Source organism: Salvelinus namaycush, chromosome 10 (assembly GCF_016432855.1).
Source record: "Salvelinus namaycush isolate Seneca chromosome 10, SaNama_1.0, whole genome shotgun sequence".
Classification (NCBI taxonomy): domain Eukaryota; kingdom Metazoa; phylum Chordata; class Actinopteri; order Salmoniformes; family Salmonidae; genus Salvelinus; species Salvelinus namaycush.
In genome coordinates this window covers 31,310,993-31,323,120 of record NC_052316.1, presented here as the reverse complement: position 1 = coordinate 31,323,120, position 12,128 = coordinate 31,310,993, and the positions used below count along the sequence as shown (strand labels likewise).

Sequence of the window (12,128 nt, the reverse complement as noted above, 5' to 3'; positions counted from 1 at the left end):
CTTAGTACCACACCGTTAGCAGAATCAGGTAAAATGGCTTTCTACTAATGTTCTACCAGGAATGTGTAAAAATACAATAGCCTATCAATTGTAGACAATTTGACACCTGTGTTTAAAATACTATTTACATTATCATATTAATTTGGTTGTTTATTGATTAGAAAACGTATACATAATTTACAATACACACTACATTATAGTATTTAAATCGCATAGTGTTAATTCGGTAGATAATCTTTTTTTGGTAAAGACTTATTGAAAAATAGTCAGGTTGCCTAGCTAATGGAAGGTCAAGAAATGACAAGCTCCTAGTACCTACAGTATTTCACTGTGATGACACAAGCACAGTATCTCTCACACACACACACTGTGGTGACATGTTAGCCTCTGGTTATTACTCTCATTACAAAACTCACACACTCATCCCCTTCTAACATCTAACCATCCTGTCTGTCTCCCTCCTATCGTTCAGGACAAGGGGAGAGAAGTTTGGGGAGAATGAGGAGTCGTCGGGTGCGGGGGAAGCATGAGCGGCCGGCGTATCACTGTTAGACGGGTGGCTCTGATGGTTCTATGGGAGTGTACAGCTCTAAGCCTCCTACAGTGCTGGGTGGTAGGGGCGGCAGCCAGCAGGGCCGGGGCAGGAGCGTCTGCAGGGGGCTCCAGCGACGCCACGGGGCCCTTCGCCTGGCTCCTGTCTGACAAAGGGCCCTTTCATCACTCCCAGGAGTTTTCTGACTTTACGGAGCGCTACCAGCAAGGATTCACCACCAAGTACAAGATATACAGGTGAGTCTGTCTGCATGGCTTAAGTAAAGATGGCTGCAGGGTTTAGCGAGACTGTTGAGATCTTCGAAAGTTTGTTGAGTAGCAAGGTTCAGAGTAAGATCAACACTATGGTTTAGGGATACCTGTACAGGTGACATTGATACAGGTGGGATTGCCAGTGTGTGTGTGTTACGAAGCAGAGGGGTTTAGCCTTACAGCTGGCATTTCTAGTTCCAAAAGAACAGGAAGGATGAGGCAGTTTGCAAAGTCTGGCAGAGTGGCCGCATATATCGCAGCTCACAACCAGTGTTCTTCATCAATAACATATACTGCACTGACTGCTGGCAAGGTCAGGTGGATGAATACTGGGGTTGTTTGCTGTAGTGAGTGCTGTCTTTGTCACCTGTCCATACCTATCATGTTTATTGTGATTTTTCCATATTTGTGCAAGGCGTGTGTGTGATTTTGCATGTGTTTGTCCCTGGTGTGTTTGTGTGTGATGTTGTCAGGCATGGGATTGCTGGAACAGCATAGTGGATGATACCAGCTAAAGGGTCCTGATTGACACACAGTGGCGTTTGGCTGCCGGCTGAGGTGACACGGCCAGGCACAGATGGGGAATGTAACGCTGCTCTCTCTCATCCAGTGCTCCAGTGACCTGTTCAGTCAGGACCAGGGAAAGGGAGTTAAGAGGACTGTGAAAGTGTTAGCTCTCTCCCTCTTTCTCTCTCTCTGTGCCTTACTCCCCCCTGCTGGTGACTCTCAGCACAGAGCTACACCTACTGACTCTGGAAGAGAAAGGGCAATAGTATCTTAGAATTTCAACACCTCAGTCAATGTCATCCCTTATTAAGGACTGTGATATGTAAGATAAGCTCTCCCTTCTCCTGTGCAAGTGATAGTTATTTTGAGCTGTTATGTTGTGCCATAAAAATACATGTTAGAATTTTCAAACTCGTTTTCATTGGCAACGCATGTAAAGCATTTTTATCAAAAGCAATCACTTTTCATGTGAAAACACAGAATCCTACTCATCACACATGCTTAATTACGTCACTTTTGATTTGAGCTGACTTCGCTGTCGGCCAGAGCGAGGCACCTGGCTCACGCCCGGGAGGCAGCCTGGATCCAAAATGAGTGCAATCACTTTTCATCCGGTTTAAACTCCTCCCACCGGGGTAACCCTTGCCAGATAAACAAACCCCCTCAATACCTTTGCCATTCAACTGCATTAGAGCAGAATTCTGGATTGACAGTGGAATCAACCAATCAAATTTTGACTTGCAAAAAATTGTCAGTGTATGGGATGATTTGTTTATTTTACTGAGTGACTGCTGTCTTTCTATCGGCCGTGCTATATAGGCCTATGTTTTATAAAAAGTGCGCTCTCCTACATGGAGTGTGCAGGTATTACGGTTGCTGTCTTTTCAGGACCACGAGACTAGCTGTCACATCCTTTGACGTGTCACTGACTTTTGTCGCTATTGGTGATAGTGATGGTGTGGGCTACCATAAATTGGGTGCGCAGTGTGGCTGTTGCGGGTCGCATTATTCTGTGCCAGTACTGTTATGTCTCTGTGCAAGTTGCAGCCTTGTTTGATTAATTCACGATGTCATCAAAAGCATTGCTTCTTCTGCATTAGAGCTATATATAATGTTGGGTGCATATAGTGATGTTATGACTCTGTAATTTGTCTCGATTTTTGAGTTTGATACAATGTTTTGGAATAATTTTTTTTTCTCTCAGAAGGCCTAGGTCCAATAGCCACGGTTCGCCACCGACAAAAACATGTTTGTTCTGGAGAGGCGTCTTGATCAAAGCCTACAAGATTAAATCATACGATAGTGTCGTTCAATGGCTGGTAACTATGCCACTGGTTTATTTTCAGAGCCATCCTAAGGCAACAGACAGTTCTCATTGCCTGTAGAATAGTCCTCCAAGAGGGAAATGATTTTCAGTCTCCTAAAAATCACACAACATAGCCACACAGAATATAAACTGCTTCAAATGGTTAATATATAGACTCAGCATAACCTCTCCTCCCCCAGCCAAAGGTTGGGTGATGCCTCAGGACAGTCACAGTAGCGTGTCCCTGTAGCTCGGGGAGTCGTGACGAGGAGCTCATAGAGCACAGGTCTTATGGTTCCTGACAAGTGTGTGATGGGGGCGTTATATGGGGCAGAGGTCCATGGTGTCACCTCTGCCATAGCGACTGTGTGCGTGTGTGTAGCAGAGGTCCATGGTAACGTCTGTTCCAGAGCCTATGCTGTGTGTCGGTGGTGACAGAACTCTCAGGGGCAGCCGAGTGAAGATGTAAGGAGTGTTGATGGCAGTCTGGTGCGCTTATGTGCACAGTCTTGCGCGTGTGTGTGAATAAGCTATACCGATGTAGGATCTTCATTTGATCACCCTTTTGTTGTTGAGAAATGCAAACTTGTAGTGTATTCAAGGTTTAAAAATGCTTCTAAAGTTTGACATTTTAAAGTGGAAATTACAGACTTGATTTGCCCTAACAAAACATTTATCAACCCTACAAAAAAAATCTATTAATTAGAATCCACATAAGCTTCTGGATTATTTTCCACCTGTAGCAAACTGGCTCATTAAGTATTCAGACCCACATTTTATTACGTTACAGCCTTATTCTCAAATGGATGAAATTGTTTTTTCTTCCTCATCAATCTACACACAATACCCCACAATGACAAAGCAAAAACAGGTTTTTCAAAATGTTTACAAATTTAGAAAGAAAAACCAGACCCTTTTGAGCTCAGGTGACTCATTTTTCCATTGATCATCCATGAGATATTATACAGCTTGATTGGAGTCCACCTATGGTAAATTCAATTGATTGGATATGATTTGGAAAGGCACACTCCTGTCGATATAAGGTCCCACAGTTGACAGTGCATGTCAGAGCAAAAACCAAGCCATGAGGTCGAAGGAATTGTCTGTAGCGCTCCAAGACAGGATTATGTCGAGGCACAGATCTGGGGAAGGGTACCAAAACATTTCTGCAGCATTGAATGTCCCCAAGAACACAGTGGTGCCCATCATTCTTAAATGGAAGTTTGGAGCCACCAAGACTCTTCCTAGAGCTGGCCACCCAGCCAAACTGAGTAATCAGGGGAGAAGGGCATTGGTCAGGGAGATGACTGAGCGCCAGAGTTCCTCTGTGGACATGGGAGAACCTTCCAGAAGGACAACCATCTCTGCAGCACTCCACCAAACAGCACTTTAAGGTAAAGTGGCCAGACGGAAGCCAGTCCTCTGTAAAAGGCACATGACAGCCCACTTGGAGTTTGCCAAAAGGCACCTAAAGGACTCTGACCAAGATTCTCTGGTCTGATGAAACCAAGATTGAACTATTTGGCCTGAATGCCAAGCGCCACATCTGGAGGAAACCTGGCACGATCCCTACAGTGAAGCATGGTGGTGGCAGCATCATGCTGCGGGGATGTTTTTCAGCAGCAGGAGACTAGTCAGGATAGGGAAAGATGAACGGAGAAAAATGCAGAGAGGTCCTTGATAAAATCTGCTCTAGAGTGCTCAGGACCTCAGACTGGGGTGAAGGTTCACCTTCCAACAGAATGATGCCTCTAAGCACACAGCCAAGACAATGCAGGAGTGGCTTGAACCTGATCAAACATCTCTGGAGACCTGAAAATAGCTGTGCAGCGACGCTCCCCATCCAACCTAACAGAGCTTGAGAGGATCTGCAGAGAAAAATGGGAGAAACTCCCCAAATACAGGTGTGCCAAGCTTGTAGCGTCATACCCATGAAGACTCGAGGTTGAATCACTGCCTAAGGTATTTCAACAAAGTACTGAGTAATATCTTTTTTTTTTAATGTAAATGTGGTATAATTTCATTATGGGGTATTGTGTGTAGCTTGAGGGCTGTAACGTACCAAAATGTGGAAAAGGTCAAGGGGTCTGAATACTTTCCGAAAGCACTGTGTGTGAGATATTCCAGGCACTGCTACAGTAATGTGTCCTTGCGCAGAGTGTGAGATCCTGACTCGTCTGCTTTGTTGTGACAATAGAGACACAATGAGGATCAACAGTGAACATGGTGTGTAGCTCTACCCCGCTCTGCCAACCACCATAGATTATAAACCAGGCCAATATGATGGCTGTTTACAGTGAAGGTGATTACATTCACACCTGCCTCTGGTAAGGAAGAGAGGCCAGGTACTAAATACGCATATGTTAGGCTCCCTCCATTATGTGACAGTAGCCTCATTTTGTGGCCCAGGCTAAAGTCTTATGGCTGGGATCGGGACTAGGGAGAGGGTAATACCGTAATGACCCTGTTGTGTGATGAAAATTAGCTCCTCATCCTGGAGATCTAGCGATACGCTACAGTGACTATTACATGCAATTCTGTCCTAAATCCATGATGCTGAATCCATATCACATTGTTTACGTAAATCGTTTGAGTGTTTGATCCTTTTTGGTAGTGTTGGTGGCATGTTCACTATTGGGATCATTATTCAGAGAGGATCATAGCTGTTCTCCATTCCAATACTCCATCTCACTTTTGTCTCTTTTCTCTTGCTTGCAGTCTCTTGCTCTCTATCACACAAATTAAGCAGCTCAATTAGGAAAGTTGATCTGTGCTCCTTTGAATGTGAAGCTGGCGTAGGGGCTGTTTACTTCGACGTCATGTATGGTGACTTTGAAGTCGTTGCAATCAAAAGGATATTTCTTCCTGGGTCTAAAAATTCAAAACTATTCCTCTGTTGCTGATGGGGTGTGCACATTGAACATTCAGAGGGATCAATGTCATATTAGATTAATCCCTGAGAGAGAACGCACAATGTAAGTCTTCAACTTGTAAAAACCACAGCAGGAGCTGTAAGCTGTGCACTGTTAAAACATTTTTTTTAATTAAGTCAATGGCAGCACAGGGGTGCCAAACATTTACCGTAAAATGACATTTGAAAATCTTAATTAGACATTTACGAGTGACAAACTGTTAATTAACATTCTCTGCTTTAGCAGGCAAATTACAGTAAACATTATTATTTATTTAAAGTGTGTTAAGATGACTGAAACATTGTAGAAATGTTCCAAATAGCCAATTTTAGGGGTACATTACTGTATATTTACAGTTTAACAGTAATGCCATAACTTTTTTTTAATTGTTTTTATAGATTTACTGTTAACTTCTCAATAGGGGGTGCTGTTTTCACTTTGTAAAAATTTCGTTCAAGTTAAACTGCCTCGTACTCAATTCTTGCTCGTACAATATGCATATTATTATTACTATTGGATAGAAAACACACTCTAGTTTCTAAAACTGTTTGAATTATATCTGTGAGTAAAACAGAACTCAAGTTGGAGCAAACTTCCTGTGACAAATCTGAAATCAGGCAGGCTGTTCTAGGGTCAGTTTATTAATTTGCATGTCTTCTATTGGTCGACATGCACTGCATACGCCTTCCCCTAGATGTCAGCAAATAGTGAGAATTGGAATGGAGTTGCTAGGCAGATCTGAGGCCATATAAGGGCTCTTGGAACCGGGGGTGCACTCTTTTCAACATTCGCCATGACGCAAGACAGACCTCAGGATGGCGTTCTGGAAAGCTCCCGTTATAGGCCTTAGAAAAATCTGGCTCTGATTTTATTCGATATAGGTGTTAAGAACGTCATAATGTAGTTATTTTAAACCGAGTTATATCATTTTATATCAGTATATTGCGATTTTCGGAATTTTCTTTGTGCTGCGTTATAGTGAGTTGGGCACGTCTTCGCCACATGGCTACTGTTTACTGCTAATTCCAAAGTTGAAGGCGACAATCTACAACCGAGCAACGATTCTTCTGGACAAAGGACAACTTGCCCAATATTCTGATGAAAGCTCATCAAAAAGTAAGAACTATTTATGTTAATTCGTTGTTCTGTTGAAAAATGTAAAACTCCTATTCCGCCATTAATTTCGGTGCGGTCTCGCTTTAACGCACGCTGTATGTCGTAGTAACGTTAATTTTAAAAATCTAACACCGCGGTTGCATTAAGAACTAATGTATCTTTCATTTGCTGTCCAACCTGTATTTTTTTAGTCAAGTTTATGATTAGTTAATGATTAGATTAGGTGCCTCTCCCAAGATTTCTCCCGACATTTTGTTGGCAGCTTGGCTACTATTCTCATTGTATAACCACGATTTGTGCCGCTAAATATGCACATTTTCGAACAAACTATATGTATTGTGTAATATGATGTTATAGGACTGTCATCTGAAGAAGTTTGAGAAGGTTAGTGAAAAAATGTATATCTTTTGCTGGTTTATTCGTTATCGCTATTGTTGGCTTGAATCAATGCTGTTGTGTGGTTGGCTATTGTAGTAAGCTAATATAATGCTATATTGTGTTTTCGCTGTAAAACACTTAAAAAATCTGAAATATTGGCTGGATTCAGATCTTTGGCTTTCATTTGCTGTACGCTGTGTATTTTTCATAAATGTTTTATGATGAGTATTTAGGTAATTCACGTTGGTCTCTCTAGTTATTCTAGTTGCTTTGGTGAGAGTTGTGATGGTGGCTGCAATGTAAAACTATGATTTATACCTGAAATATGCACATTTTTCTAACAAAACATATGCTATACGACTGTCATCTGATGAAGTTGTTTCTTGGTTAGTGACTATTTATATCTTTTATTTGGTCGAAATTGTGATAGCTACCTATGCAGGAAAAAAATGGTGGGGAAAAAAAGTTGTGTCTTTTGCTATCGTGGTTAGCTAATAGAAATACATGTGTCTTCCCTGTAAAACATTTTAAAAATCAGAAATGGCTGGATTCACAAGATGTGTATCTTTCATCTGGTGTCTTGGACTTGTGATTAGATGCTAGTATTTACTTGTGACGCTATGCTAGGCTATGCTAGTCATGTTTTTTACTGATGGGTGTGCTCCCGGATCCGGGATTGTGTGCAAGTAGAAGTTTTAATGTACCCTTAAAATTGGCTATTTGGAACATTTATATGTTTGTTATCTTAACAGTAATTTCTGATTTAAAGTATGTGTTAAGCTGTAAATCCACTTGACAATTTTGTAAAAATACGTAAATAGTCACATTTTGGGGTAAATCTGTATATTTACGGTATTAGTCATTTTATAAAAGATTGCTTTATCAAAATATACATTTTCAATCAAATTAGGGGTTTCAGAAGTAAATTAAGTACATTATAAATGCAGTAGTTTAATCAGATGACTTATTGTAATTTTTGCCTGCCATAGCAGTAAATCTGTTAGTCTGTAATTTCAAGATTTTCACATGGCATTTCAATCTGACATTTTTCTGTAATTTTACGGTTAATGTTTTTTTATGCATATTTACAATATTGCCCTGTAATTTTAGGGGCCATATCTATAAAATTACAGGACAATATTGTAACTGTCAAAAGCATGGCACCACAGGGTGCCAAAAATTAACAGTAAAATTACAGATTCAAATGACGTGTGAGAATCTTAAAATTACAGACATTTACATGAAGAGTAAGAATGACAGAAATGGTTAATTAACATATGGCCTGCTTTGGCAGGCTAAAATTACAGTAAAACAAGTAATTTGATTAAATTACCATATTTACAATGTGTTTTTATAATATTGGCTAGTTAATTTAAATCTGAAACCCCCTACTTTAACTGAAAATGTATGTGTTAGGATTCAAGTTAATGTACAGTATCAGATCTTTCGAACATTTCCAGTTAGATTATGGGCCTCAAATTATTATAAAATAAGCAGATGTAATTATCCAGTAGAAATTGTAATTTAAAACAAATAATTCATAAACAAGTATTCATATGCGTCTAGCTCAGATATAAAACGCATCGTTAACAGTAGGCCAAGGGCCTCTGATATTGGGAAAGCAACTTGCTGTGCATGATTCTTCAAATATGTGTTAGTGATGGGCTGGAGAAATCCTGCACAGAAGCTCTCTAGGAATAGAGTTGGCGAACCCTGGGGTAGGCTATAACTTACAATAGTTTAATGCAGTGGATAGGGAATAAAATGCAATGGTAGCAAATTCATAGACTCCTTTTATAGGAGCATAACATGTGGAGAGTCACCTCATGCATGCTCCTTCCCTCCACTTCAAAGCCAGCAAAAGGATATCCCCTCATGATGAACATCTCTGGAGCACCTGATGAAAGCATATTTATAACACCATTAGCAATTTATCCAAAACTGATTTTTATTTTATTTTGGGGGGTGGGCTTGAAAAAGTACACATTACAAGTACATTTCAAAACTTACCCAACCACTTTGTTTTATTTGTAGATATTATCAGTTGAAAAGCTTATGGATGTTCACCCCCCTAACAATTGTTTAAGATGGCTTGATGGTTTGTGTTTTTATTATTTGATTCTCCATTTAGGACACCTGGGGGTATCAGAAACAAATGTGGATTTTTGTTGTTGATGAAACTTGAATTTGACCTCACTGCTATCATCTCAATAAACAAACTTCCGCTTCACACAAAGTAGCCACGTTAGCAAGCTAGTTTAGATAACTACCAGGGATGAATAAACTGTTATTATTCACTTCTGTGACTTTCAGAATGCAAACAGCGCTGCTCTGGAAACAGAACCAAAAAACTTCAGGGGTCATTTTCTCTAAACAGCTGATCAGGGATATCTCCGGTGTAATTAGATCAGCTCTGAAAAAGATCTGTTGTGAAAAGGAGGTTGAAATGATAACATTGTTTTGTAGTGTATTGTTATATACTCAAATCTCAAAACCTCAAATCTTCAAGAAATGGATAGGGTCCTCTCATGAAGCAAGGCAGGCCTCGCAGCACAGCCCATCAAGTGTTTTAGCAGTACCTCCACTTTTCTTGGTCCTGTAGAATTCAATGAGCTTGGCCAGATGACTGTCCAGGCCTTCATAGAACGACTTCTTGAGGTCCACAGACACCAGTGTTGTGAACTACTTAGCAACCTGTTTGAGCGAGCATAAAAACAGACAATTTCCTTAATGAGTCCTTACGCAATTCCGTGTCCTGTCTCCTCACCTTCACAAAATGCAATTAAGAAGGTCTGAAGGGAGGCCTATTGAGGTATTCACAAGTTATTTAATGGCAGCAAATATCAGATTTCACTTTGAACAGTCCTGGCAAACTGTATTTAATCTATTCAGGCTCATCTTCCAAAATATATTTTCTTAATGAGAATGTACTCCTAAAGCTGCATTGACAGTTACAGTCTTGCAGTTGCATAGGTGTAATGTGTGTGATTACAAAGACTAACAGGCTAACAGGCTTGCTAACTGATGTTAGCTAACCCTAACTAGAAAGACACTGCATGGCCAAAAGTATATGTGGATACCTCTTCAAATGAGTGGATTTGGCTATTTCAGAAAGAGCCGAACCTGTTGCTGACAGGTGTATAACATTGAGCACACAACCATGCAATCTCCATAGAAAAACATTGACAGTAGAATGGCCCGTACTGAAGAGTTCAGTGACTTTCAACGTGGCACCGTCATAGGATGCCACCATTCCAACAAGTCAGGTTGTCAAATTACTGCTCTGCTAGAGCTGTCCCGGACAACAGAAGTGCTATTATTGAAGTGGAAATGTCTAGGAGCAACAACTGCTTAGCCGTGAAGTGGTAAGCCACACAAGCTCACAGAATGAGATGCCTGAGTTCTGAAGCGCGTAGCGCGTAAAAATTGTCTGTCCTCGACAACAACACTCACTACTGAGTTCCAAACTGCCTCTGGAACCAACGTCAGCACAATAACTGTTCGTGGGAATCTTCATGAAATGGGTTTCCATGGCCGAGCAGCCACACACAAGCCTAAGATCACCATGCGCAATGCCAAGCGTCGGCTGGAATTGTTTAAAGCTTGCCGCCATTGGACTCTGGAGCAGTGGAAACACGGTCTATGGAGTGATGAATCATGCTTCACTATATGGCAGTCCAATGGATGAATCTGGGTTTGGAGGATGCCAGGAAACGCTACCTGCCCAATGAATAGTGCCAACTGTAAAGTTTGGAGGAGGAATAATGGTCTGGGGCTGTTTTTCATGGTTCGTGCTAGGCCTCTTAGTTCCAGGCCCTTTCCTGTTTCAGAATGAAAATGCTCTCTTGCACAAAGCGAGGTCCATACAGAAATGGTTTGTCAATCGGTGTGGAAGAACTTGACTGGCCTGCACAGAGCCCTAACCTCAACAATTGGAACACCGACTGTGAGCCAGGCATAATTGCCCAACACCAGTGCCCGACCTCCCTACTAGTCATGTGCTTGTGGCTGAATGGAATCAAGTTCCCGCAGCAATGTTCCAACATCTAGTGGAAAGACTTCCCAGAAGAGTGGAGGCTGTTATAGTAGCAAAGGGGAACCAACTCGAAATTAATTGGCCATGCTTTTGGAATGAGATATTTGACATTCATACTTTGATGTCCAACATTTTGGCCATGTAGTGTACATGGTAGCCTCAATGGTTTTCTGACTTATTCTTTTTAAACAATTTGAGGAAAATAATTGGAAAAATGCCATTATAGAAACCAATGTTAGCTTACTTTCTTAACCGAATGTAAAACTAGCCAAAGTTAGATTGAACGAGCTAGTTATCAGACTTTGGTAGCTAGCCAAACTTGAAATGGAGGTACATATTAGATTCGTAGAACACCAACTTGCTTCCCAACCCCCCCCCCCCCACCCACATATAGCAAGATGGCGCTGACAGAGATGGTCGCTTCGATTCAGGTCCTTAGAAAACTATGCAGTTATGTTTTTTTCTTTTAAATGTATCATTTACATTGTTACCCCAGAAAATCTCAAGTGTTACTGCATACAGCCGGGAAGAATTATTGGATATAAAAGCGATGTCAACTTACCATCATTACGACCAGGAATACATCTTTCCCGAAGCGGCTCCTTTGTTCGGACCTCCACCCTGGACATGCGATCTTATCCCAAACGGCCGACCCAAAACAACGTGGTCGCCGCAGGAGAGGCAGACGGAGTGGCCTACTAGTCAGACTGAGAAGTCAAGTACACTTTACACCGCTTCCGAGAATCATAAAACACGGGACGAGATGTTAAAACTGTCCATTGTGCCAATAGATGGTATGCACTCACATGAGATTTGCCGTGATGTTGACAGTGGCATGGGAGGTTTATTTCTTAGACTGGGTTAAGATGTCAATTTTGGGACACATCCTCAGTAGTGTGCCTTCGAATCAGTGGGTGTTTCGGCCTTTAATCACTAAACACCCTCATCAAAGGTGGCCAGCTAAAGGGTGATCAAGCCTTAGCTTGTGTCCCATGCCCAATTAAGATTTCCCACGGGACTATGCAAGGCAGGGGCGTCCTCTTCCCTGAGCCAGCCCTACAGCTGACCA

General features: G+C 41.4%; 1 protein-coding gene across 1 annotated transcript in view; it reads left to right on the top strand.

Annotated features, from left to right (window-relative positions):
- Positions 1–526: 526 nt before the first annotated feature.
- LOC120054304 (BMP/retinoic acid-inducible neural-specific protein 3-like) overlaps positions 527–12,128 on the top strand; it is a 60,474-nt gene continuing 48,872 nt past the window's right edge. Inside the window, exon 1 of the mRNA XM_039001719.1 lies at positions 527–789. Coding sequence (XP_038857647.1) covers positions 527–789 — 263 coding nt within the window. The remainder of the gene's footprint in view (positions 790–12,128) is intronic.